We start from the raw sequence: 21,675 nt of genomic DNA, 5'->3' as shown, positions 1-21,675 counted from the left end.
CTAATCAACAGGTAGAGACATGAACGCATATGACCGGTGATATAGCTCTCCGAAAAACAGCCAGGATTCCAATATCCTTGCCCGTCTACTGGACAAAGATGTCGCTATGCTTTATTGAGATTTTCTTTCGACCTACTATCAACTTAACATTTTTAGCATATGAAATGCTTGGCGTTGCAAAAGTGAACATAACCGCCTCATCTCATGTTATGTACAGGTATTAACAAAGCAGATTTGTTATAGTTTATAAAAAAACTGTTTGGTTGTATTGATACTTAATGTGGGCTATAAAATATAGAAAATGGTATTCATGTCAATTTGAAAAAAGAGCAATATCGTTATTTCTTACTTTTATACAAACACAAAGATAGAAATGTTGACCTCTGCTCTATTTTGTGACACACAGGTAAAGGAAGCATTTTGAAATAACAAAAGAGAAATAAAATGCACAATGTTGACTTGTGCACACTTAGTGTTTTTATCTATACAAACTATTTACATTAGTTTTAATAAAAAATAATTGTTTAATAAAAGTGTATCTCACACAATGCTGCCAAAAAAACCAAAAACACATTTCTAATTTAAATCCCTTCTTGATGACCTTGTTCTTTTGATAATGATATCAGCCAGTTCATCAACCTCCTCATGCCTCCTCTTCACAGCAGAAGTTGGCGGTGGTCGCACTGGGGTGCTGGCTGTGAAGAGAAAGGAAAACACATCAAAAAGTTTCCATGATGGGTTTATATTTATATGAATTGATTGACACTGAACGTACCGAGCGTCTTTTCAATGTCTCTGAGCTGCTTCTCCTGTTCTGCCATCTCCTCCTCCTTCTTCGCCATCTCAGGAGACTTCAGGTACTGCATGTGGTTCTCAAACTCCATCTTCACCTGCATGCTCTTCTGCATGGCCATCTTGCTCTGTTGGAGCAAATCTATTGACAACAAAACCAATCCCATGAACAGAGAATAAATGTAAAGCAACATTGAAACAGTCCTGTCAAATCACAACCCAGGTAGATTTTGGGATGTGATGTCACATTAATAAAAACTGGAGGTTGGTGTTATTTGGGTTTCTTCATCATCATCTCTATTTTAGAGATATGCTATGTGTGATGTCACCTCTCTGGAATCTACCATCAAGTTCACCAGCCTCGCTCACCTATCTGCCCCATGAGGGTGTGGTACTGCTGGGGCAGGGGTGCACCAAACACCTGGGAGCGCATTCGTTCGAGGGGGGGGGCTTTGTTCTGCAAACCCCCAAACTTGCCGTTTGCACGGATCCTCTCTCCCTTTCTGGTCAGGAGAGTGGGGCAAGGGACCTGGCTCTGGACCACCTACATAGAACACTCACACACACACTTAGAAGACTGTTCTCCCGCAGAACGTTTTGATTCATTTAATCCTCTGATCACCAACAACAGTGGCATACGGCTGTTTTAAACTAGAAACACAACTTAAGTCTGTGGTGCTGCAGAATGTTTGATAGAGGCCATGTAACTCCCAGCCTGACTCACCCCTTTCCTGTAGTGGTTAGCAGAGTCAAGGTCATCCACCAAAATGGTATCTCCCAGGAGGCTGCCAAACACTGAGAGAGAGGGGTGGGGGGCGTCAGGGAAAGAGCAGGGGGGATGGTGGTACAAAGGGGTTTTGTATACTTCCTCACTAAATCAATGCCAGACGTAAAAAGCCCTTGTTCACTTTCCAGTGTTTACTATTCGTGACTCATCTTTATATCAAACTCCAATCCTGATAAGGCAGCCCAGAGGAAAAATGACATCACAGTTACTTCTACAGACAATAAATAAACTCATTTGAACTCTTGGTGTTTTGTTTGGAAGCACCAAGCCATATATTCTTTGTCTTGTCTTCGTAGTTAGTAGATGCTACCCTCAAGCGGTAAAGAACAACTGCTGATGAGAGGATGTGGCTCTATTTACAGGAATACCTTTGTGACATCAGCGTGAATCTAGAAATAGTTAAAAACCTTATCTTCTTCCATTTGTCAGAACTAAAATAAAACTGCAAAGTGGAAACGGAGCACATGAAAATCTACCCCCTGAACTACACAAGCATTATATCTAATTGGTTTTCATAGTGAAAGTACGGTTTCCGATCCATGAGCAACCCCCCCCCCCCCTCCTCCTCCTCCCCCCCCAGAGGCTGGGGTTCCTTCTGGAAATGTTTACCCTCAAGCCCCCATTCTCTCACCACCACTGGGACCAGGAAAGAGCTGAACAGAGAGGGGGAGGGGCGGGGGACTACTCCAACAACAACAAACACACACAGACCTTACAACACTGACGTGGAGAGTCTCGTCCACCACCCCCTACCTCCCCCCCCTCTTCCAAGACACAGCGAAGCCTCTGGAACTGCTCAGGAACCATGGCCTACCACACCATTATGCAGTGCAGACCCCCCTGGTCTGAGTAGTCCCGGTTAATGAGCGGAGCGGGGGGGCTTGTATATGCTTCATCCCTTAGAGACTCACCCATCTGGCAGCTTTCAGAATTCTCTGGGAAGATGAGAAGATCTTTGGCAAACACAGGGTTTCCAGTGGGTTGAAAGCTGGTTTTACCGTTTCGCAGGTGGGGTAGAGGTCTGTAGTGAAATAAATCACACACACCCATCAAACCCATTCACCGGCATTTACCACACTACATTGCACAGGACTGCTGAGACACCTGCTTATGTACATATGCGTATTTACTTCTGGCTGCTTCTCCAGAACACTGTGTCCAAAGGCAAGACCTGCTGCCTCCCCTGGGTGTCATCGTAGATCTTCCGTGCCGCAACTGTCGTCTTGGTGACCACGCAGTCCATGTCTCCTAGGAGATGCCAGGATATGACCGTGGCGGCATCGTCATCCACCACCAACGCCAGGTGGGCGATCTGCAGGAATCACTGCCATGAACACTCACAGAAACCAGCAGACAAACCCCTCACTCGTAAATGAGAAAACTGTTTCTGTAACTTGGTTTGAGAACTAATGCAAGATGGTGTAGTCTAAAACATGCAGTCCATTAGTCTCCTTATTCAGAGGAGCAGCAGGTAGTCAGCAGGGGTTGTTTTGGTGAGCCTACTTTTCCCAGGACGTCCTGACTGCCCTTGTAGGGATCAGGCATGGAGCACACTCTCCTGGGCTGGCGTCTGACCCTCTCTGCCTCCGCCGAGCTCTCACGGACGGCTGCGTCGATCTCTGAAATCTACGTGCATGGAACCAAATCAGACCCATCATCCAATCTTCTTTTTACGCCTTGTTCACGCTTGCCAACACTGTATTACAGTGTACTTCTAGTCTTCAACGATCTGCTGCACTTATTATATGCACTTCATGCAAGTTGCTTTAGATACAAGTGTAAATTAATAGCAATGTATGAAATGTACTCACAGATGATAACTTGGCAACGTTTAGACTTTGTCTCCGTAACTGGGATTTCAGAAAGGTCTCTTTGTTGGTGACGTCTTTGACCTGGTCTGAAAATCGAAATGAGACAACCACATTCGAAACTCTAATGTGGATGGACGATGTCTTCATTGGAACTCTCAGGAGGTAACCAGAACAACAGCCTTACTGTTGAGCTCATTGATGAGCTGTCTGTTGGTGTCAAACAAGCTCTTGTAGATGTCGATGGACTGGGAGAGCTGGTCTTTCTTCTTGGTCAGCTCCGACATCTGCTTCTGGTTCTGGACGTCTGCAGGAAGAAGGCCAAAACGGTCATCAGAGCCATCTTCAACTGTCAAAAGGGCAGTGTGAAGATGCAGCCCTGTGAGCCCCCCCTGTGAGCCACCCCTGTGAGCCACCCCTGCTCACCGTTGTAGAAGCGGAAGGGCAGTTCGAAGGCAGCCAGGTGTTTCTTGGAGCTGAACCCCGAGACGGAGGGTTTGAATAGCAGGGTGTACTCCTGTCCGTCATCACCAGGGCTGTTCATCATGATCGCCAGGTTCTACAGAGACGAGAAAATCCTTTCATGCACACTTTCAGACAGACAATGGATAAACACACATTTCACTCTCACAGTAATGCGGGCCTGGCCCTCAGACAGTGTTAGACTCACAGTGATGCGGGCCTGGCCCTCAGACAGTGTTAGACTCACAGTGATGCGGGCCTGGCCCTCAGACAGTGTTAGACTCACAGTGATGCGGGCCTGGCCCTCAGACAGTGTTAGACTCACAGTGATGCGGGCCTGGCCCTCAGACAGTGTTAGACTCACAGTGATGCGGGCCTGGCCCTCAGACAGTGTTAGACTCACAGTGATGCGGGCCTGGCCCTCAGACAGTGTTAGACTCACAGTGATGCGGGCCTGGCCCTCAGACAGGGGGACTTGCAGGCTCTTCTTGTTGCTGTCGAACACGGGCAGAGTGGCTGAGCTGCTGGAGCTCCTCATGGTGACCATCACCTTCCCCTGCAGCCCCGTGCCTGCCGGGTTGTTATACATGTCCTGCAGGGACGAGGGGCGCACACACACACACAATAACTAAATATTGGCTTACTGAATTGTTATTATAAACACCCTGTATAGAGGTACGATGCAATGGTACTCAATCTCTATGATGAATGTTTACAATTGAACGTGCTGGATTTAAACTACATCCTGTCTAATGTACTGTCTGGCGTAGGCTAGATGGTAGTAATGAGTGATTCATGGCCACCCCTCTCAGAGGAAGTAATCTCACCATTATCCTCAGAGTCATATCCTCCACCAGGGTCCGGCTGGCGATGATGTCATTGTTGGAGATGACTGGGGTTGGTGGCTGTGAGTCTGGGGCCAGCTTGACAGGTTCGTTAGCCACCACGTTTATGACATACTAATTGAAAAAACAACAACAATGAATGATGTGTGGTTCTAGGACTGAAACCAAAAACATGACCATTCAAAGCCAACAGCCTCCGAGTAAGATGCCGGAGAGACCCGTTTGAAAGCCACATCCAAGCATTTGTGTGTCATTACAGGTCTTGTTAAGGGGTGTGGAGGTCCCAGCCAGGCCAGGCCTGATTTGGTTAGACCCACCTGCTGGCTCCACAGGCCTTTGGACATGTCCACACACAGGGCAAACTGCACCGTGTAATCTCCCACATGGTCTGGGATGACTTTGTCTCTAATGGGTGGAAAGTAACAAAACACATTTCCAAACAACAATCAAATCAAGAGACAAATCAGTTTGGAAAGACATGCTGATACTTTTAATAGGAATGCAAAAACTTGATTGCTCGTTGTACCTGAAGTAAAAACGGTCATCCTTCTCATCCCCCATGGGTTTGCTGCACTTGAGCTGAGAGGCCTTCAGAAGGAGGAGAAAAGCATCCCTTTAACACACATCACACCACACAGACCCTGCACAGCCATCACTCATCATAGATACTGACCCTTCAAACAAGCTTTGAGTTTAGTATGGTCTAGTCTGCAGGTGATGCAGAGCTGAATGTGGGACTCACCACTTTAGGCGGGACCTTGGAGACGGAGCCCCCGCCCCTCCACATGAGCATGGACAGAGACGCAGGGTTCAGCTTCCTCATGGGGCTCTCGTCCTCCGCCATCACCGACACGGTGAACACTGGAGAGGGGCAGCCGGCGGTCAGTCAGCTGACACACACGGGTCACACAAACACACAGGCAGGCGTCGAGACGCAGAGACACGGGAGAGGTGGAGCCACACACACACGAGCAGAAAACGACAGACAGCAGACAAGCAAAGACAAGCAGACCAACAGAGAAAAAGGCAGGAACAAAAGCCTGTAAGAGAGACAGCAGATGGAAGGGGACCTGAGTGGATCCACAGACAGACGAAAACAGCTAGCAGCACAGACATGGACAGGCCCCAACAGTGAGAGCGACCCAGGGAGAGGTGCAGACCTGGGAGTGTGCCTCCAGCAGCAAACACAGCGTTGGTGTCGTACTCCACGGCCAGTCTGACAGGCTTGTTGGGGCTGGGGACGATGATGATCGTGACTGACGGGCCAGGGATGGGCTTCCTGTTGAAGGAACCCCGGAACTCCAGCTGGTACTCCCCCCTGGAAGAACACACAGGGGATGGAACACTTCTCTACAGCAGGGCAACGGCAAGTTAGTGTCCAGAAAAGTTGTCCCGTTGCCAACTGTAAACCATCTGGTGTAATATAGCTGAGGCTCTGGATCAAGATGAGGGTTCACTCACTTAGGACCGCTCAGGTTGTCCACTATGAAAGTGGCTCTGCCCTCCAAGTCAACTGGCTGGGAGGCAGCAGACAATCTTAGCTGAAAATTTTAAAATCAACCTTGGTCAACATGGTCATCGTTGTGGGTTCATATCTCCGAACAACAGCAGCGTTTCCAGTATCTCTACATGTAGTCTGGTTGGTGGAGCTGACCTTCAGGGAGCTGTTGGGGGTCTTCAGCATCACAACCACCTTCTGTCCTGGGGAGGGATTCCCCCACTCATCACACATTTGCAGGATGAAGGACTGTGCGATTCTCTGCTCATTAAAAACCTGCAGGGGCTGAGCACAACAGAGGGCTGACAGTTATGACTGGTGTGCAGTACTGGAAACTCACACCTACACCTGTTTTTTTTCTTTCGAATATGTACATTTAAACTGTATTTCTGTAGGACATCATTTGTTTGTTACAATCTCAATCTTCAGAAATGGCTCCAGATAGGAGTATAAACCAGTGGGTTAGAGGTTATGGGTTTAAACCTTGTTATGCCAAAGGCCTTGCACCCTCAGAGAAGCATCATGGAGTCTCCATACTCACCTCCTTAGGCCCGTCCACCAGTCTGAACTGGGCAGGCTGGCCGGCAGCCAGGTTGACCCTCACGTTCTCTGTGAAGCCCCCCCAGGTGAAGCTGATCTCCCGGGAGCCAGGTACCCCTGGGGAGAAGCGCACGCCCCTCACCACCATGGCGTGTCGGCTCTCCTGGACGCAGCACAGCAGAACACGCAAGTGTTATGAGGGGAAACTTGACTGGTCTAAGTATAAACTCCAGGCTACATTGCCGGAAGCCTTGTGAAACATCATATACAGCTGAGGTCGAGTCTGGATTGTCTATTTTGCTGAGGTTTCTGTAACCTCGATCCTGTATATACTGAGTCTAGAGTGTTAGATTCAAGGTTCTCACCTGCCAGGTGAACACCAGCGACGCCTCATCCAGACCTTCTCCCTTTGCGCTGACCTCGTCCAGGCCACTCGGGGGCAGAGACAGAGTCTTGTTCCCGTACTGGTCCGTCAGCTCCAAGTCTGGGAGACGAATCATCTGCTTTCAAAGCTGGCAGCTAACCAAGTCATCACATAATACTAATATAGACATATTATTGATCCTTGAGCTGAAATTGCACCGTTATACAGCAGTTTTATGATAATAATATTGACAACAAGTAACATTAGTTCTAGTGATATTAAAGTTGAGGAGGGGACAGTAAACTGCTCTGTAATTGGCTGCTGAGCATGTGGATTCAGGCTCACAGATATTTCCAGGTAGAGCCTCGCCCATCCTCACAGAGCTCTCTCTCATGGTAACCTTCATGGTCCTGGGCTCATCAGGGTGGGGCCTACAACACAACGCAGACACACCCACAAACAGCTGATCCCGAGGCATGTGCATGCATGTTCAAGTGACAAGAATGATGGAACCTGGGACTTTGTGTTCTCCCCAAAGCTTCCTTTTCAAACTATGTACAGTCATGATTTCAGGCAGCATATACACATTTACAGTGAATTGAGTCAGTCAAGCGGGCATGCAATCAACCAATCAGCTTACACTATGATGAAGGAGGTGTCGACAGTGGTGTTGAGGTCCTGGTAGGAGACCTGGTAGTAGTGCTCGTCCTGTACCAGGGTGGGAACCTGGATGTTGGGCAGCTTCCCCTGAACCAGCTCCTCAACATTCAATTCTGCCGTCCAGTTCACCTGTCACACAGGCAGAGAAAACACAGTAAACAACAAGCCCAAAGGGCACTACCCTAAACCACCGCAGTTTCCTCCAAACCCGCTCTGCACCAGTTAAAGTTAGTGAGGGGGACGGCATCCCTACCTTGACCTTGAGGGCCAGTTCCTCTGACAGAGTGACCGTCCTGCCCCCCTCGTCAGACAGCCTGTAGCACAGGTTGTCCAGGGTATCCCCGACGGCCCAGTCCACCTTCTCTTTGTCCTTCAGCACCGTGGTGTCCTGAGCGTCCTCCTGGCGGTACACCTCTAGCCTGGACACACGCCTGCTGGGGACCACCTTCAGCTCCCGCAGCAAGGCCACCACGCCCTTCTGACTCTGACAGGACAGACACACGGATGGGCCACCACGCCCTTCTGACTCTGACAGGACAGACACACGGATGGAGATACACACCGACTTTTCCCCCCAAATGAACCGAGTGCGCTTGAGAAAGTGCTCCAAAAACCTCAACTTTCTAGTGTCATACAAGGCTGATTAACCAAGGAAAGGTCATTTGGGACTTACAGGCACATCAAATTTCGCTTTGACCGTCTGCTCTTTCTTGATGTCCTTCAGGGTGATGGGCTTGGTCACTATCTGGCCGGCTCCAGTATTACTGCAATCTACGGCCACCAATGTGGAGCCTGGAACCCCTTGTAACTGCGCAAAAAAACAGCACAGGCATCCATTCAGATGACAATGCAGCAACGTATTCATCTCACTAGGCAATAGGGAGGCTCCACAGCTGAGAACAGAATTTTTCTGTTTTCAGAATTTTTCATTATTGTCATTGTAGAAGAAAGGTGACAGAAGATTGAGGTCTTGGATTAACACTATGGCTATCTGGTGGTAAACAAAGTCTTAAAGGAGCATCTGGAGAAGATGCTGTCCATGATAAATGACATCAAATCCTTTACAGAAACACTTTCAAACGTTTGACCCCAAAAATTGTTTATGACAAATCAGGATCTTGTTTGGTAAGCATCTGTTAGGGACGGATCTGTTTTAAGCCTTGGTTTTATGAATCCTGGATTAAAGTTAAAACAATCGTCCCCAGATGTGTGATCTTGCCTCTGGTGAGAAATGATCCAATTGTTTTTATCGACTCTGCGCCCTAATTCTTCCATGAGATGAGAAAATGAACTGACTGATGTGGGGGGTGAATGGACAGAGGCCCTGAGGGGCCACAAAACCTAAAGCTCGCTGACACAGGGCCAAGCCCTCAACTGTCTGAAACACTGCTGCCTTTGGCAGAGGGTCACACAGCCTCTCCCTAGTATATGACTTCCCTCAGAAAAATATGTATGTTCTGAGTGTCATATGTTTTTCCGTTTGACTGTAACACAGAAGTACACAGACAGACGTACACCCCTTAAGCTGCAAGTTCCAAGTATGACAACATGATAAATGGCCTAACAAAAACCTGACGCTTTCAACAGTGAAAGCATGAATGTTTATTTTAATAGTGGAATTCTATAATAAAAGCTCATTTGTTCATTTAAAATTGAAAAATCAGTAGGTCAGAATGGATGCGATGTGCAGGGAGGGCTGGACTAGCTGTGACATGTCTGGTCTACTTTACCTGGCAGCGAACGATCAGCTTTGGGTGGGCAGTGACGTTCCCTGATTTGTCATAGACTTCAATGTCAAAGACAACAGGTGTCCCGTTCTCAACTGTGATATGCTGATCCTTTGGTGTAACCCTGAGAGAATGTGGGATACCTGGAGAAATGTAAAAATCCCACAGTTCAGCCGAAACGTGACAAAAGTACCACCATTATGTAGCCGTTAGTACTTCCTGTGTACACCGGGCAGAAGAACATTTCAGAGATGCGGTTGATTAAACACAGTTTAGGTCACGTTTAGCAGTCAGTTTTTCCCCTATTCCATGTTGTCTTTTAGCGGCCAGTTCAAGCCCCAGCTGTACAGCATCTGCTAGTCTGTCACTAACACTTCACTAAAGGCTTTTGTAAGTCCCCCCCCCTCCCCATGAGACAGGAAGACAGGGATGTTTCTCCTCTCGTAGACCCCCCAGGCTGAGGTGACTGTCATATATCAGCTGGGAGCACCCAAGTGTTTATTATGTCTGAAGGGTACAATAACTCATAATGCCAACGGCCTGTTTAATGTTTACCAAATAAACAAGTGTAATGGGGGAGTGTGTGAGAGAACTTGAACGTTCAGTGTAAAGAGATCAAAGCAGGTCTTACCAGGGAGAAGACTGATTTTGAAAGTCTGGGAGTCCTGTTGGAGCCCAGGCAAGACCACTTTCATATCAAATGTCTGAGGGAAAAAAACACCACATAAACAGGCATTATTTCGAGAGTATTCACTTTTTTGGGTTAATATGGCTACACACACACAGTGTGAGCTATCTCTGACCTTGCGTTGAAAGTTCTGTACTTTTCCACAGGCTGTGACACCTTTGATGGTGAATGTGGTCCCGATCATAGCTGTACCTTCATAACTCACTACTAGACCACTGAAAGACAGCAACTAGCAGCTGAAAAGGTGCTAAACACATCTGGCACCACAGGATATTCACTACCACCATTAGAGCCCAGGACTATAATCATTTAATCATGCACACTATAGTTAAGTACAACAGCTAAAATTAAGCACTTTCATGGGACATTGTTGATAATCCTTGTCATTTGGTGAGCAACCCACCGACATTCCAAGACGGGTTTGCTGTCTGCAGGGGGCCGAGTTGGGTGTCCGTATCCATCCACCACCTCCACAGGAATGTCAAAGGGCTCCCCTATGTGGAGAGGAGTGGTCACTGCGCCCACCACAAACCTCTCTGCACTGCCCTCTGGGGTGGAGCAGATGACATTCAGGGAGGTGAGGGGGGAGAGACTTGATTAGTCGTTCTTACACTTAGGTGTATTTATAAGGAGTTCCTGACCACCACTTTTTATCACAGTTAGTGTTACCTGTGATGGAGAAATGCAGTTTGTAGCTGGGCAGCTGCTTCCCAGCAAAGACCGTGGCATTGCTCTCATTGAGAACAGTGTTGAGGTGTAAAGTGTACTTCCCTAGCTTGTTTAGGTTCTCTGTAAAGTTTGGACAAGACAGAGTCAAACATGGCTGCAAATAAGTCTCGGGAATAAATATTGAAAATACATTGGGATTGCTTTTTTTTTTTAACTGCATGTTCATTTCTCTGCTTGTGAGTTATCAAAACAAAGTACCCATGGTTTTGAACCAGAATGCCCACTTTCCAGAATGCTGGGCGATATGAGAGTTGGTTTCTATGTCCCCTTTAGGACCTGCAGGTGAAGAGAAAGAATGAGACATTTCAAAAAGCTCCAGATCTTCAGCAGCGTACCATACTGGGCCCAGTCCATCAGTGACGACTCACCATGCCAGACCACCTTCAGCTCCATCAGAAGCTTCTTGGAGGTGCTCTGAGAGGACGACGGCATCCGCGACACGGACTCCCCCTTCTTGTTCAGCACATCCACATGAAGGGGCCCTTTAATGACACAGTATGCAGTGAGCACTGTTTGACATTGATGACATTAAAGGAACACTTTTACAAAAATGTACTTGGGCGGCCAACCTCTTCGTAGAGGTGCTTTTCAACCTCATGTGTCTAGCCTCGTTAAAAGAGTGTGATATGATTATCAATGGTGGCTTTGTACAATGAAACTAGCTGTATGGAGCAGGAGCGAGGCGCAGTCCGGTGTACCTAAAAAGGTCCCTGCAGGGCGCACAACGTTCTGGGCCCAGGGGTTATTCTCAGGCCACGTGACCTTCACCTTGTCTGGGAGTCTGGGGAGGGGTAACCAAGGAAACAGGGCATAAACAATAAAGCTTTCATGATAACATTGAATTTAAGAACCAAATAAGAGACAGTAAGTCCTTAGGTTAATGTGGATCAACACCAAGATAGCTCACCTGGCCAGTTCATCGTCAATGCTTTTCTTAATCGCGGCAGTTGTCACGTTCCTGTCCAGCTTGGAGATGGGTATAATCTTGACCTCATCGTACAGGCTGGAAGGTTCCTATGGAGACAGATACAAGTCCTTCACAACCACAAGGACTACGTAACTCTTAGAATCTATAGACTCTCAATGTGAATATTCCTTTCTCACCATGATAACCTGCACCTGCCCCCCCGTGGCGTAGACATCTCCGTCGTGATCTCCGAACAGCAGGAACTTAGCCACAGAGCCGCAGAAGATGGGCATTGTTCTCAGGGACTTGACCTGAAACGGGAGAGAAGCCAGGAGGGAACAGCAATGAGACCTCACCACATGACCTAGTGTGCACCTAACATTTGTTATTCGAGTGCAAGCTTGTCTACCCAAGATGCACGTGTTGTACTCACATATTGGCCTGTTTTGTATGTTTTGCCTTCCCACTCGATGGAGGAGAAGGTTGCCCAGGGATATTGCATCTTCTTGGTGGCCACGTCAGTGCGTGCAGTCATCCCTGTGAAGCCGGAGAACTTCACCTGCTTGTCCAGCTTCTCGTGGCAGTTCTTCATCCACTGGGAGAACTCTCTCTGGATCTTCACTCTTTGCTCCTGATACATGCATCAATATCAATACGATGGAAGATGGAATAATAAAACGTATTTCAAGTCAAAATTCTATGCGTCCGTTTTGGGAGGATGCAGGAGGAAGGCGTCTACCTGTCCATTGACGACACGCGTGAAGAAGGTCTCCTTGTCTTTGAGCTGTAGCTCCAAGTCCATGAAGGTGAGCTTGTTGGTGCTGACCTGGAACCTGTCGTTGGTGAACAGGACCCCGGAGAACCGGCTGTAGCACTCCACTGGCACCGGCGCTGCCTTCTTGGGATGGGCACACCAGTCAAACCTAGAAAACACAGACAGACAACCCTATCAATTGGTTGATCAATGAAAACAAATGGGTGCAAAAACCTGAATATATTTCTCCTAACAGTTCGTACTCTGATACTGTAGTGTATGGTATGAGTCTTCCATTCCAGAAGCACTCAAATATGGGCCTTTTCCCCCGGGCCTGGTTCAGGATTACACAGTCCTCATCATCTTCCTCCATGGGTGCTGATAACAGGAGAAGGATACAGTGGAACAGACATCAGCATGCTAGTGTTCACTGATAACCGTGTCATAGACAGTAATATCTCCGCAACACGTCAGCAGTGAGTCTTCTTGAAAAGAACCCAGCTGCCCTTCCGAACCCCCAGCCTCTGTTTCCTTGACCTCACCTGGTACGGCGTAGGGATCTTCGGGGTAGGTCTCTTTATCATAAAGGAAAGGATGGTATCTCAGAATGCCCTCCACGGTGCCGTCGCTTTCGACGTAAGCCTTGAACTCAAACGTGTCTGCTGTGGAGTTGATGTAGAGGGTCTGCATGTCGTTATCGATCTCTCTGAGGTTCACCACCCTGGGAATCTTGGGGATCTTCTCCAGTAAGGAGATCTGATTGGACGGACACAAATATAGAATGATCAATGCGAGCATCTGTCGGAACAGAAAAAGCATATCATTGAAATAAAAAAAATAAAAAAACAGTAATAGTAATAACAGTTAACCATCTGACCTGAATGTCAATGTTGGAGACACAATCAGAGTTCCGATAAGTGGATTTCATGTCGTTTCCATTGATGCCATGAATGTAGTAGTGATATAGATGTCTGAAACAGAGATTACATCTTTATTACACAGACAGCAGGAGCTGTAACAGGGATTGGAGCCTGTCAGGTTGATAGGAGTGTTGTGTGAGGGAAGGAGGACTGGCAGAGGGAGGGTGAACTCACGCCAGCTCTCTGGTCCACAGGTGGAAGTCCTGCTTGAGAAGGGTGATATGCTCAGGCTGGACCCCAGTCACCACCACGGCTGTGAAGCTCTCCTTTCCCACCTCCTCTGCGATGAGGCCGTGGAGGAAGCGCTCCTCCTCATCCTTTACATGGGAGGAATCCCCCACCTGAATGACCGACAGGCAACATTAGACCACAGCGATGAGGACAGACCTCTTGGTGGGATGAAGATGTCTCCCTTACCTTTCTGTTTCGGATGAAACCACTGTATATATCTTCCTTGTTTCTCTCCTTTCTTTCAAACTCCTCCTTGGAAAGGACCAACTCGTGAACATCTGGACATCCCACTGGTTTAGTGATCATCTGCCAGACACATCAGATATAGTTGCAACACAGACTTCACCACGGATCGCACATCCGTAGCAACGAAGAGAGGATTTGTACACTGGCATGTTTACCACCTACCCTGGTTGACTGTCCGATGTAGAACACAGCTTGTTTCCCTCCCACTCCAAAGTAGGATATATCACTGTTGAGACTGCGAGGGACGGCCTCTGGACGAATATACTGGGAATGATCACTATGGGGTGGGAAGGGATTTTGATCAATGCAAATTTGTAATCCAAACAATTGGTACACAACCTTGTGGTTCCATGACACATAGGGATGTGGTTTATGAACTATATCTTGCAGTGAACCAACCTGGAAAGGCTGCTGTGTTCCCTGGTGAACTTAGACAGCCTGTACACTGCCCAGTTATTGAGCTGCTTGGAAGTCATCCCACAGCCGTTGTCTAGAACAACCACTGCTGGTCTCCCTAGGGAATCATCAAACATCTGGAGGAAAATGAAAGCTGTTGTTATGGAGCGATAATAACCACTGAAAACATGAAACATTTCAGTAAGGCAAACCACAGAACGACCATTGAAAGTTGAGAAAAACAGAAGTCATGACTAACCAAACGGATGTCTATAGACCTAACTCCGGTGATCGTAGATGTTGCTGCCAGTGAATTGTCGATTAGCTCTGCAAAAGCATATGCTAAGGAAATAAACAAAGTCAAACATGAACGACATCCTAGTGTGTATGAGACACAACACCATATTTTCACAAACAGGACCATGAATACATGTTTGCTTTGAGAGACTCACGTAGTGACTTTTGACCTTCACTGGCATAATATTCATACATGCCACTCTGGACAATTGTGTCATAATGAGGCAGGAAATTGATGCGTTCCTTTGTTGCCACATATAGAACCTGATCATTGCTCTGCAAAAGGTGGAGTGTATTGCCATCTTGAAGTTCCTCTGAAAGAGATTGTCAAAATAACCACACCAGTGACAAGAAAAAGAAAATATCTGCCTGCAAGCCAAAATAAATGTACACATTACATTGAGGCTTTCTGTGGTGTAAATCGTATGACATTTAGTATGTTTGGGTGACTGAATCCGAGAGAGAAAGTCTACAAAGTGTACAATTCCAGTTGGTAATATGTGCACGGTTATTAATGAAGTGTCACTTACCATATCTCTCAACATTAATTCCTGCTCTATCAGTTGTAGTCAAGACAAATGTTTCGTTTGTGGGGATGGCGAATTCCTGTGAAAACATCAGGATATGATGCACTAGTTGCTGCCTAGATGTCACATGATTAATTACTTTTCATTAATGTCAGCTGTGCATTACAGGCTAAAGGCATAGGTACCGTTGTCTACGAAATCCTGAATGCACGTGAGCAAGTCAAGTGTTATGTCTACCACCAAAAACGCAAGCCCTACTGGGGCCTGGTTAATTGTTGCCGTTTTGAAACGGTTTGTTTACCTTCGAGATATGGAGTAGAAAAGCATTAAAGTCCAAGCCATTTGCGTTTACAACTCTCTTCGTCGATGTCTTTTTCTCTATGCGACAGTCATACACAACTAATCTTTTAGATGGTATATCCGCCTTGAAGCTTTCATAAGTTGAGTTTTGCTCAACGCCCAACTCTGACATTCTCTGAACTTCTTGAGGCGCTAGCCAGATATTAGTTAAGCTATGTCGTGCTAGATGACCAGCGCTAGCCTTAAGTTAATGTTAGCAGACGAATGCCAGTAGAACTAGCTTGCATATTTAGAAAGGACCTCTTATCTCTGTGTCTGTTCACTAAACGTCTACACCAAACATTTCAAATTTCAGGTGCGTCCAATTTGTGGTAGCCTAATAATTCTTCTGCCAAGCGCTTTCTTGTTCTTTTTCTTCGAATTTGATTGGCGGATCGCTAGCCCGCACGCGCTGCGGAAAAGCACTCGGGCCTCAATACTGCACAGGCGCAGTGGAATTATTTTGGCCAATCTTCAAACGTAAGGTAGAAACAGCGTGCTCAACTTGTAGGAAGTGGAGCGATTTAAAAAAAATGTATCATTTTGGCTCTGGTATTAAGCTTTGTGATGGTTTGCCACGCACTTAGCCATAGCTAGCTTAAACGAGCATGCAGTTTGTTTAGCCTACTCCTCCAAAAGTACAGGGTTTGCTGTTCTTTTGCGGACATGTCGATTGTATTTGAAAATGATAAAGGGTGGCTTTTGGACGCATGTTCACTCATAGACCAGGGACACGCACGATGCATTTCGCAGTCTAAAGCAGATCGACAGCGTTATTTTAAATGTCGTTTCAAACAGCAATGTTTTCAGATTTTAAAGTGTCATTTTAATATGAACCCCGGTAATACTGATCTGCAAAAAACCTTCTCAGACAATGTGTCCAAGGCAGAAAATGGGACTACGAGTAGAGTACCATCAAAGGTAAATACACCACCGTTGTGCCTTTTGAGCAAGGCAGAGTTTACTAATTAGTTGCCATACTCTGCTACTTTCTCCTATGGGAGTGTGTAAATGTGAGCAAACTACTCGTGTATATCGTGTCTTGTCCTCATCACATGTTAATGGTCATGGTTTGCATACTCCCACAGAAAAGAAAACGGAAACGCAGTGATCTAAACCAAGGGGAAATGGACTCACTGTCTTACCACGTCAAGGTGATGTACACTCATGTCAGTCATGTTTTCCCCTCCTCATGTTGCCTGCCATCTTTAAACTCCCAACATAATACTGTGTGTATGTGATTGTTACAGGTTAGACCGTTCATCGCGGAGGGAACCAAATCCCTGGTGGATGCTGGTCTTTCCTGTGGATACCTAAATGGAGAGAGGGGCCCACAGGGGCCCCATCCTTTTCAGGAGTGCAACCTGGCGGCACTGTGTGACTTGGCTAAAGTGCTCCCTCTTGTGTCTGACCCTGACAAGGATACTCAACAGTTACAGTTTGTTGACTCTGAGGATGACAGCGCAGCACAGCTGGACCTGTTCACACGGGTTACAGAGAACCGTATGGACTGTGCCGTAGAGGTGACACTGATGGGGGAGAAATACATCATACCCCCACAATGTTCCTTCCTACTCTCCGATTTCACCAGAATGCAGCCGTTGGTTGACCGTAAGTGCATAACACGTGGTTGAGATTACTCAGCAGATATTAGCGCAGTTACAAATGGTCTGGAGTCGGCGAATAGCATCTGGCTCGTGTATGACAGTGTGCCTCGTGTGTCTCCTGCAGGTGAACAGACATATGAGCTAATTGTTCTGGATCCGCCATGGGAAAACAAGTCTGTGAAAAGAAGTCGCAGGTTAGCGGAAGAATCAAACACTGAAACGCAGAAGGGATGAACAGCAAATCCAACGAGTGCGACTCTGTTAGGATGCATGTCCTTTTGTTTCCCCTATCGTTACGATTCCCCACCTCTGCTCCTAGGTACAGCTTTCTGCCTTCCACCCAGCTCAAACGCCTCCCCGTGCCCTCGCTGGCCTCCCCAGGCTGTCTGGTGGTCACCTGGGTCACCAACAGGCCCAGCCACCTGCGCTTCGTCAGGGAAGAGCTCTACCCACATTGGGGAGTGAAGGTCCTAGCAGAATGGCTATGGGTCAAGGTAAAAGCACATTAGGTAGACAATGGTAAACATGGAGATTACGTAATCGAGTGTGTCTGTGAATATTAGCTTTAGTCATAGGGTTTTTAATCGTTTTTGTCGTGTTGTGCTCTTCAGGTCACAAGGTCCGGTGAGTTTGTGTTCCCCCTGGACTCTCAGCATAAGAGGCCTTACGAAGTGCTAGTTCTGGGTCGATATCATGGAAACAGCCCAGAATCCCCCAGGTGAGACTATTTATTCTTTAGCTCTATACCTTTACTTCCATTGCATCAGTGTGTTTTTATATTCTCATTGGTCATCGATTATTCACATGAGCCCCTGTGTCTTAGTCCTTCAGAGACATCCAAAATCCCTGTGGAGGATCAGCGTGTTATTGTCAGTGTCCCGTCAGTCCTGCATTCCCAGAAGCCATCACTCTCTGGTAAACAACCCTAAAACAAATAACCTGTATAAGTATAAAAAAAATGTGTGGGTTAACTAAATCCTGCCACTAGAGGGCAGTGCAGCAACACTAATAACACTACATGAAGTGGTTCGTTGACCAGCTCCAACCAGCATTGTCTATATATTTCTCACTTCTTCATAAAGACAGAAGAATGTCTTAGTATTGAACTAGGGGTGGGGGAAGGAGAGTTGCAGATGACCTCTGCTTTGCAGCTCTCTCACAGTCATGTTTGAGAAAGCAACTACGTTGTTACAATAGCATGTCATTTAGTAATGCAGGTTGCCACACCCTCATGGCCATTCTACGAAGCTGCGACAGGTAACTAATGCCTAATTGGGAATTTACTACCTTTGTGGCCTCTATGTCATTACATTGTGATATTTATAGTGATTTAGAAGCAAGTGAAAACTTTTGGCTCAAACCAGAAGTAAACAGCAGTGGTGTTGGAAAGGTGACAAGACTTTAAACAATGAATATGCAGAGAGCCTTTGAACGAGCAGGGTTTGACGTCAGCACCCTCCTTCTCAAGGGAAAGCGTTTTATTATGCCGTAGATTTACTTGGAGAGCAAGCCAGAGCAGGAAGACGGTCTGTCCGTGCCCTTTCAGCTAAATATAAAAGATGCCACTCAGTGAAAATGGCAGGATATTGTCAAATTAAAGTCATTATGGCGGCCCTGTGAAAGAGGTGATGTTTTGTGTTGTGTAGATCCTCTCTGAGGGTTTGATTTTCATCTAGTTTACTTTAGCTCAGGATTCAAGCGTGTAGGTCAGTTTTTGATATGGCGCCTGAAAAACAAACACACCTTTTTACGTGTGGTCGGCTTGGCTAATTCGAAATGCCCTTTGAGTGAAACGCATTAGCTCAAAGAACAAAATGAGATGATCCTTCAAACCTTTTGACGTCTTTTTCTTTTTTTGGGGGCGGGGGGGGGTTAGCTGTGAACTAATCTGCTGGTGATGTGCTCCCTTTCTCTGTCCTTGCACTGCAGTCCTCCACACCCCCTCTCTCCTCCCCAGGTTCCATGGGCACCATGGTGGGGGTGGGGGTGGGGGTGGCGTTGTGGTGGGCGGCTGAAAGAAAATGTCAGCTGGGCTGGTCCTCATCTCCTGCAGAGAGAACTCCCCAGAGACGCCACCTCACATTAACAGAAGTTTCAACTGAGAGGCATTGAATTTAACTTTATTGATCCTGAAAGGTTCCACTAAGCTGGCAGGTCTAAATGACCATGAGGATTATGTGTTTTTAATGCAAGATATTAACTGTATACCCAGAGGCGTGAAAAAAGAGATTTGGCTGTCCTTTCCCTGCCTTTGGAGAGGGATTATGCAACATCTTGAAAGTTGTCTTTAAAGCGGGTGAAGTTATTTCCAATCTCAACCATTAATTCTCTCTAAGAGGGTTGTTGCATTGTGTAGCCCCAGTGTTAGAATTCCAAATGTGCCAGCTCATCTTGAGTCAGTGCCCGCTCCACCCCCTCCACTGCCTAAGCCTCAGTCATGACCTCCTGGCACAGTTGTCTCAAACACCCAGGGAGGGGTTACACGACCCTGTGACCCTATAGCTTTTGGTCCCCTTCTTAACTGGTGATCCTGACAGTGACATCCAACTTTCGTGTGGGGGCAAGGGGTAGGGGCAGGAAACAAACAGGGATGCTTTCTCACACGTGTGTTTTCTCGTTGACTCACCAATGCTGACACAATTCATTCAAAACCATGCTGACAAACGTGGTGGTAGATGATTGGGTAGAGGGGTGTTGTCAGAAGTGAAGGTAACCAATCGGAGGTGTATGCTCTTTCATTGTCAGTCACAGAGAGGCACGTCACCTCCCTCACTCAGGAGTGTGAGAGCACACGCAGAGAAATAGACTGTGAAAACTTCCTTTTAATTGTGCCCAAGTTGAGAGCTTTCTCATTGTCTCTCCAACTGCTTGTCTCGCACCTTGTCCTTTCCTCCCCGGTGAGTTAAAAGCGTAATTAGACCTTTTACTCCTCCAACTTTGAGAGTCGAGTCAACCGGAGAGGTCTGTGTTCGGCTGAGAGGGGCATGTTTGGCCTTTACTTCGCCTGCCGTTAGTTCCAGTGTGACGTGTAGAACGAGGGGAGCTGAGGTAGGGGGAGGGAGGGAAGGAATGGAAGGAAGAAGGGAGGGAAGGAAGGTGGGGTGTGTGGTGAATTGTGTAGTTTGGAGAGATGTCTTGGGGGAGTGGGTGGTGGTGGTGGTGGTGGGGGGGGGGGGGTGTTCATTAACTCCCAGCGGAGCGTAGGCTGTGCTGAGGATCGGGGTGGCGTGTGTGAGCATGCATGTGCGCAGACAAAGCTGTGAGAGGTGACAGGGGAGGTGAAATGAAACATGTCTGTCAGGTGTGTGTGCTTCCCGGAATGCCATTGTTCCTATAGATGCAAGGTCAGTCACCAATTCCTCTACTTTAACATACAGTCCTACTCTAGATAAAACCCAGATTTGAATAGAACACAATAGAACGTTATTGAATTATTGTATTGTGATAAAATCAAAATGCATTTGTTCCATTGCAAAGTAAGCAGCAGAGCTTCGGAGACAGGCAGGCATTCTCCATCTAAATCTCTCTCCTTTCACTCATATCAGCTCGCTGTCTTTTCTTGAAATCGCTCACTTTCTTCCACACCTGAGAACTGATCACAGATTGTGTTTGAGAACAATCCAATGCCAATGACTGAGGGATCTGTACCCTTCTCCTCTTGTTGGTCTCTCTCTCCCTCAACAGAGGTGCTGAAGCCGTTTGTCGGAGCGGACGCCAGCTGCCTGGAGCTGTTTGCCCGCAGCTTGCTGCCAGGCTGGGCCTGCTGGGGTAACGAGGTGCTCAAGTTTCAGCATGTCAGTTACTTCACCATTGAGGCAACTGAAGAACCCATAGAGCAGCCTGCCGAGACTTCCACAGAATACCCCGTAGAGAAGCCTCCAGAGACTTCCACAGATGTATCCATAGAGCAGCCTGCAGACACGGAAACCCCCTCCTCATACTCCTCCCACACTGGTCTAAGAAACTAACTATTGTGCTGTCAGGGCTTTTTGTACCCAAGTCCCAATTTGTTTTTGTAAAGTTACTGTGAGCGCTCGAACATCTTTATCTCTGTTTCCTCTTTGATCTGTTGTTTCCTTTCATTTGCGTAACCTGATTTCAGTTTTCTGGGTCATAGTGTGTTTGTTTGGTGGTGGATCACAGAACCGATGATGTGATAGAGCTGAGATGAAAAGTGAGTGTGAAATCTCTCCTGTGCGCAGATCAACTTTGTCAGGAGCGAAATCCTTGAGTTCAGAATCTCAGCTGCAGTAAAAATGTGATGGAAGGAAAAACTGCTGAATGTTTAGATAATAATAAAGATGAATCTTTTTACATACTTTATATTATCTGAAGTTGTGATTTAAAAATAATAGTTTTCAGTAAATAAAGATGCCAGCAATTATGCATCAGCCTGATAATTGCTTAAGTCAGATTCTAACAACAATCTGACACACTATGTCCAGACAGTGGCCATAAGTTCATGGTTCTGAGACCATTTGTTGTACCTCAGAATCCACAGGACTTCAGTGCCTCAACATCTACATCAGTGCCCTCAGGATCTACCTCAGT

General features: G+C 46.9%; 2 protein-coding genes across 2 annotated transcripts; one reads left to right on the top strand and one right to left on the bottom strand.

Moving 5' to 3' along the window:
• Window positions 1-72: 72 nt before the first annotated feature.
• Window positions 73-15,923, bottom strand: smchd1 (structural maintenance of chromosomes flexible hinge domain containing 1). Its single transcript, XM_062480151.1, has 47 exons — window positions 15,480-15,923; window positions 15,182-15,257; window positions 14,807-14,965; window positions 14,614-14,696; window positions 14,358-14,491; window positions 14,121-14,235; window positions 13,899-14,018; window positions 13,656-13,822; window positions 13,439-13,532; window positions 13,104-13,317; window positions 12,825-12,939; window positions 12,547-12,730; window positions 12,241-12,438; window positions 12,005-12,118; window positions 11,808-11,914; window positions 11,599-11,681; window positions 11,269-11,382; window positions 11,099-11,176; window positions 10,841-10,960; window positions 10,575-10,719; window positions 10,287-10,386; window positions 10,115-10,187; window positions 9,487-9,626; window positions 8,430-8,564; window positions 8,010-8,240; window positions 7,737-7,885; window positions 7,442-7,527; window positions 7,098-7,216; window positions 6,734-6,895; window positions 6,349-6,477; window positions 6,156-6,235; window positions 5,855-6,012; window positions 5,437-5,555; window positions 5,221-5,282; window positions 5,012-5,099; window positions 4,677-4,808; window positions 4,292-4,441; window positions 3,814-3,946; window positions 3,575-3,694; window positions 3,391-3,476; window positions 3,083-3,205; window positions 2,710-2,891; window positions 2,491-2,600; window positions 1,517-1,587; window positions 1,162-1,336; window positions 776-934; window positions 73-695 (listed from the first exon to the last, which is right to left on the bottom strand). Exons 1-47 carry the CDS (start codon window positions 15,648-15,650, stop codon window positions 577-579), a joined length of 5,982 nt encoding a protein of 1,993 aa, XP_062336135.1. The 5' UTR covers window positions 15,651-15,923; the 3' UTR covers window positions 73-576.
• Window positions 15,915-21,513, top strand: mettl4 (methyltransferase 4, N6-adenosine). Its single transcript, XM_062480155.1, has 8 exons — window positions 15,915-16,438; window positions 16,606-16,671; window positions 16,768-17,128; window positions 17,249-17,318; window positions 17,444-17,618; window positions 17,736-17,842; window positions 17,948-18,039; window positions 20,809-21,513. Exons 1-8 carry the CDS (start codon window positions 16,184-16,186, stop codon window positions 21,090-21,092), a joined length of 1,410 nt encoding a protein of 469 aa, XP_062336139.1. The 5' UTR covers window positions 15,915-16,183; the 3' UTR covers window positions 21,093-21,513.
• The last annotated feature ends 162 nt before the right edge of the window (window positions 21,514-21,675 follow it).

This window comes from Osmerus eperlanus, chromosome 15 (assembly GCF_963692335.1).
Source record: "Osmerus eperlanus chromosome 15, fOsmEpe2.1, whole genome shotgun sequence".
In the NCBI taxonomy this organism is placed as follows: domain Eukaryota; kingdom Metazoa; phylum Chordata; class Actinopteri; order Osmeriformes; family Osmeridae; genus Osmerus; species Osmerus eperlanus.
The sequence above is the reverse complement of the archived record's forward strand: the minus strand, read 5'-3'. Positions and strand labels throughout refer to the sequence as shown.

What these genes read in the sequence shown, in the direction of transcription:
- smchd1 (XM_062480151.1), bottom strand. Translation starts at nt 15,650, where the DNA reads ATGTCAGAGTTGGGCGTTGAGCAAAACTCAACTTATGAAAGCTTCAAG. An exon ending in GAACACAGCAGCCTTTCCAG is followed by an intron (nt 14,236 to 14,357) that starts GTTGGTTCACTG and finishes CCCACCCCATAG; the next exon opens with TGATCATTCCCAGTATATTC. An exon ending in GACACCTCCTTCATCATAGT is followed by an intron (nt 7,528 to 7,736) that starts GTAAGCTGATTG and finishes GTTGTGTTGTAG; the next exon opens with GCCCCACCCTGATGAGCCCA.
- mettl4 (XM_062480155.1), top strand. Translation starts at nt 16,184, where the DNA reads ATGTCGATTGTATTTGAAAATGATAAAGGGTGGCTTTTGGACGCATGT. An exon ending in CAGAATGGCTATGGGTCAAG is followed by an intron (nt 17,619 to 17,735) that starts GTAAAAGCACAT and finishes TGTGCTCTTCAG; the next exon opens with GTCACAAGGTCCGGTGAGTT. An exon ending in CCAGAAGCCATCACTCTCTG is followed by an intron (nt 18,040 to 20,808) that starts GTAAACAACCCT and finishes CTCCCTCAACAG; the next exon opens with AGGTGCTGAAGCCGTTTGTC.